Raw genomic sequence first — 5,594 nt, forward strand, 5'->3', positions numbered from 1 at the left:
GTCCTTGTCACCTGGGCCTGAAAGAAGACTTCAGTGGATACCCGCTTTCGTACGAAGTAACACGTCCGAAATAGCCTGCTCTCTCACTTTGCTCGTTTTCCGCGATCTGCATTCTTTCTCCGCTTCATTGAAAGCCAACTTGATCAGAATGACAGCATTAATTTATGACATTTCTCTGCGAGAATATAAACATTTTGAATCACCGCGCACAGAAAATTGAATAAAAATCATGCACACAAAACTGAAGGGGGGGTCTGTGGGGCACAGGGTTAAACTGACACGTTGTTAAATGTTATGTATAACTTCAAAGAACTGAAATGTTCTTTAAAGGATGTTTTGCAAGGCTTAAACAGTATTAAAAGACTTAATGATTCCCATAAGTTGCCAAAAATTTAATCAAGTTGCCCCAAAAATCAAAAGTTGCTTCAAACTCTAACAAACAAACTTTTTCAAAATAGAGAATTCTATAACGTTATACCCATTAAAATGTAAGAGGATGGAGCCAGGAAGAAAAGAATCGTAAATGAGTTTTGTCTTCCATATATTAAGCCTTGTCAACCAAAAACTGCTGATCCCTGATAGCTTTCGCTTCGTCTGGTGCAATTATCCTCGCTAGATCCTGGGACATCTTTTCCCGAGCTGTGGCTCGCTGGGGACGAATGTGCAAGATTTTGAGCATTATTAAGTCCTCTTCCTTCGTTTTTAGCTGAGTGGTCGACCCTGACATTTTCACGAATCAAAGGCTGCTGCTCTTCATTGAGGTCCTCCACGTGGTGCTGGCCCTGCCCGTTGTGCGCCATACATCGCCAAATGCGCCTGCGGTACACAAGCAGTGTGCCAACTAAAACAATGAATGCTGCAGCAGAAAGTGGTAGAATGTACACCAGCTTGTCTTTTTCGTCGTGAGAATCAGGTCCTGTCCGCAAGGATGGTTTTCATATTCGGAAAGAAAATGAAAAAAATAATAAAGGTGAGAGCGTTAATAAAGCAAATCCAGGTTTTTAAATTCTTTCCGCCCAAAATTTGATGCTTGGACACTCTAAACTGATTTTTTAAAATAAGCTGAGAAAAATATTTGTCAATACAGATCAAAATTTAAGCCAGGGTTGGTGCTTATCGGCCTTCGAACGAATGACCATGGTCGCAGATCTGTAAGTTAAGAGAAGAAATCGGGGCGTGTCCTGATGACGTCACAAGGAGAAGCAACTTGTCACTTAGGCAACACTAGCCTCAACCACAAGTTGCTCCAAATTTTCTGAGAAGTTGCCCTGAAATTCTTCAAAAATTGCCCGAAATTACCAGAATTTTCTAAAAAGTTGCTCAAAAGTTGCTCCTTATAACAGCCATTTTCAGAGTGACAGCCACTTTTTGCCAAGAGCCGCTGGTGAGGTACAATAATACAATCTGAAACTACTGCCTTTTTGGTATTCAACGCATCTAAAGCGGGTGACATTGAATGTACAGCATTTGTATAATGTCAATTGTTTTCCTACAAAATCAGAGTACTTTACCTTTTACACAGAAGAAAACTAAAAAATTTAAGTCTTCCCAATAAAAATGTCTTACTCATAGTCTTCTTTACGCGTTTTAAACAGACCCTAAATCAGTCAGTATACTTTATGTAAACAGAACGTTGTGAGACAAAAACCCTTTCAGGTCAAGATCTTATTTCTCTTTCGTTTTCATTGCGCAAGTACTTGTTTTGATAGGGTCGTTTTTGTGCGAGGCATAGAAGTTAGAGTTAAAAAATTTTCCTCCGAACTACTATGTTTTGATAGCACCATTTTCAGAAACTTGGTCGTTTAATAACAACCATTTACCTCAAACCGCGGGTATTCAGCCTGAAGGGGGGAGGGCGGGTGGGTGGGGCACAGGGTTGAATTCACACGTTGTTAAATGTTATCTGTTACTTTAAAGAGCTGAAATAATCTTTAAAGGATGTTTTGTAAGGCTTAAACAGTATTATACAACTTTATGATTCCCATAAGTTGCCAGAAATTTAATCAAGTTGCCCGAAAAATCAAAAGTTGCTTCAAACCGCAAAAGTTTTTAGGGAGTTGCTCCACTTGTGGCTGAGTCCACGCGCCAATGTCTCAATTTTGTTACACATAAGAGCGGTTATGTCTCTGAGAAACTGTATCGAAACACCTTAACGCGTCACACGTTCCTGCCCCATAAATGTCTCCTGAAACAAGCGGTAAAAAACATCGACCAATCACAGCAAACGTCCAGATCTGAGAAGTGCACCTGAACCTTGAGCATTTTCGCCCGAAGCTCAGCTCCAGAAAAGAATCGAAAGGTGAAGACTATATTTTAAGAACAAACTACCCAGTTACTCACACGCCTTGGTACTAGAGACTGCCCTCACGATCTCACTCAATAAATTACCTCGGAGTTTCAATTTGTTTAACGGGAGTCGGCTTTACTACGAAACAATAAAGTGCGAAATTAATTCTGCCTTTTGTTCAGTTACAACGTACAACCCTGCCGTTGCCTTACCCACAGAAAAACTTTATGAGTAAATGACATCTAATCCAGCCTCTACAAAGAGAAATATACAAAACGCCAACGCTTATCTCCTAAATATTTTTGTCCAGAGCTAAACTCTTTGGTCACGTATCACACTCTAGCGAGTTTGTACGTATGTGCTTGGGTTGTCGACACTTTGTCTTCAACAGTGCTGATTGGTTCTCCGATAATCTGCACGTGAGCTCCAGCTGATATTTGCCTAACAATGGAAAAGGAGTTTTACCACCCGATTCAGCAGACGTTTGTGGTGCAGGAACGCGTGACGAACCCCTAAGAACGTCTGCGTGGGAGGCTATCCAAAGTTTGGTTGTTTTTTGTTTCCTGTGAGTAGAATGACGCGACAATGCTTAGAGTGGTTGAGAGGAGCAAAACTACCTATTTTGGCCTTGGAAATAGAAAGTGTTGGAAAAACGTGAAAATGTCGATAAGGGCAAAGTGACTTAACTAATTTTGTCGCCGATTGCGGGTACACGAGCGGAGATGTAAAGTTTATCCAACTCAATAAGGCGCCCATACTTATTGAAAGCGTGTATAAACTTTAGCGAACGTAAATTAACCATAAAACGTCTATTTACCTTCCGTACCATACACTTCAACTCTGAGACAACTCCGGTTAACTTGCTTGGTTGGGTAGAAGCGAATAAATTTTGCAGGAACTAGCTTTAGTAGCCTATGATGGTCCACTATGTCGCTGCTATTGCTCCTGAGAAACTCCTAGTCAAATTAAAGCAAATAGTTGACGCTTTCAAAATTGCTGATATAAAATTAATTTTTAAACTTATTTTAAGTACAGCTTAAAAAACGGGCAGGATTGTATTTAATTACCAGGTTTAAAAACTCGAGGCGAAGCCGAGAGTTTTTACACCTGATAACACGCAACTGCGAGTTTTCTGAACGGCTTCAAAACCTCTGATATAGATCAACTCATTCTGATATAGATCAACTCATTCTTACACTAATAGTTAGATTTGGGGTTAACGCTATTTTGGTCGAAAAGATTGGACGTAAAGTTTAGCTGCGTCTTTTTCAGATAATATATAGATTTAGGCAGGGCTAAAAGCGAAGCTCCAATTAATAAATTAATCATAACTATAACAAAATTCTTAAACCTGATTGGCTATCAACTGCCCTGATTTCAGCCTTAACAGGACAGTTAAATAGGACAGTACGTGTCATGCCTAAGTAATTGGACAGTACGCGCCATCACGCGCGCGCTTAAATGACTTTTTTTTTCACTGCTAGCAAAAAAATCTCGAAATTTCTTGTGTTTTGATTAAAAAAAGAGCTTAATATATCACAAATTTTGTTAAAGTTATGATTAATTGGTAACAGAACTTCGTGTCGTCCAATTCGGTCTGTAATCATACTCGTAATTAAACAAATCGGACTCCCGCTACGCGGTCGTCCGATTTTGTTAATCACTCGTATGATAACAGACCGAATTGGACTCCACTCAGTCCTGTTACCATTACTTATAATTTAAATCAAACAATAAACTTTTAATCCACAAATCGTTTAACTTAAGGGCACATTCATGTGACTTTTAAGGGAAAGGTTAAGTTATTTTAGAGTGAAACATCTTACATCGAATTGATAACCTTATATGTACACCAAAAAAATAGCAAACATCCTCGATCACATTCAAGATCACAGTAGATTTGGCCTCGAAAACAAATTCTTGGAAAACAAATCACGCCGAATTTTTTTGCGTTCGACAGGTTTACTTTACAAATTCTTGCCAACAAATCTGGGGGTGTTTAAACCAACCTTTCATAATTTTTATACATCACATTTGAGGTGAAACAGTACTATTTATCACACAGACCACGGACAGAATGCAGTATTTCACAATTTTTCAAGACAAATTGCACTCAGTCAATATTCAGGACGATCAATCGTAAAGCGAAACCGTTCAAAAATTTCCAAAATCACCCATATGGCCAGCCGGTTCTCGTTTCTATAGTGTGAGCTGTCAGTGTGGTCGAGTGTTTGAATGAACTTTAAAAGAGTTACACTTCAACATAATAGCGAATTTATCATTAATTTTTTTGGTTATTTAATGGTTTCAGTTATAACAATGTGTAATCTTATAAAGCGTTTGATACGCGAGACATTTTTGAGTACTCCTGCAAGCGATGTTCATGAACGATGAAAACAAACGGCACAGGCAAGCGATTAAAATTGCAAGAGAGACTACTAACAATCAAAAAAAGAAATATAATTCGGTGAAACATTTACAGAGACAACAATTTTCATTCATGAAGACAAGTATTAAAGTGTCTCTAAAAATCCTGAGTCTCGGCGTTAAGCTTAAGCCGGCTTCCCGGCGCGGGTGTTTACTGTTTTCCAAGGTGAACTCCACGAAGCAAGAAAATCGCTCAAAGTTTTCTTTCTACAGCCAAATTTATAACTAAATATTCTTCGGAACGTTTTCTTTCTATTTGTGGTGAGCAAATATATCTGAAGGCTTTTTAAAGTTCTGTAAGCTTATATCAAACCTGATACTAGGTCAGATCATTGACTCAAACTACGGCTACAAAGTGCATAAACTTGCCGCATAAACTGTCAGCTTGCACTCTGCAAGACTTCATGAAATTAGATATAACAAAAACAAACATCAGATGCAATAGTTACTCAGGCTTACCATTCGAGATTCAGTTCCTGAAAGCTATCAAGGAAGGCCACAGTTGCTTGAGACTTTTAAACGCTCTTACGCATTAAGCAAGGTGAAAAACGAAAACGATGCCATCCGAAATCGAATTAGACGCGTTTCTCAACCAAAAACCCAGTAAACAAACCAGCCATGAATAACAGAAGACTCTTGATAGCAGCTGTATTTCATTTTGTACATCCAGAAGAAAAAGACAGTTAAAAACATCACAAGTTGACACAAAACTTTTCAGCTTCAGCTGTCAAAGTAAACAACTTTCAAGATGCTGCATAATTTTTTCGCATTAACTCACCTATCAAATTTTGACCAATCAGAGTATAAAAATTGGTCGTAGAGCGTGACCAACGCGTGACCATGATGAGATAACCCCGCCTGTACTTTTAAAAAAACTGGC

General features: G+C 38.7%; 1 protein-coding gene across 1 annotated transcript in view; it reads right to left on the minus strand.

Annotated features, from left to right (window-relative positions):
• Positions 1–554: 554 nt before the first annotated feature.
• The window catches only part of LOC140928950 (uncharacterized), a 35,888-nt gene continuing 30,848 nt past the window's right edge, over positions 555–5,594 (minus strand). The window contains exons 7-8 of the mRNA XM_073378757.1: positions 3,105–3,243; positions 555–916 (exon numbers count right to left, since the gene is read on the minus strand). Of these exons, the coding sequence (XP_073234858.1) occupies positions 555–916; positions 3,105–3,243 (501 nt within the window). The remainder of the gene's footprint in view (positions 917–3,104; positions 3,244–5,594) is intronic.

Source organism: Porites lutea, chromosome 1, assembly GCF_958299795.1.
Source record: "Porites lutea chromosome 1, jaPorLute2.1, whole genome shotgun sequence".
Classification (NCBI taxonomy): domain Eukaryota; kingdom Metazoa; phylum Cnidaria; class Anthozoa; order Scleractinia; family Poritidae; genus Porites; species Porites lutea.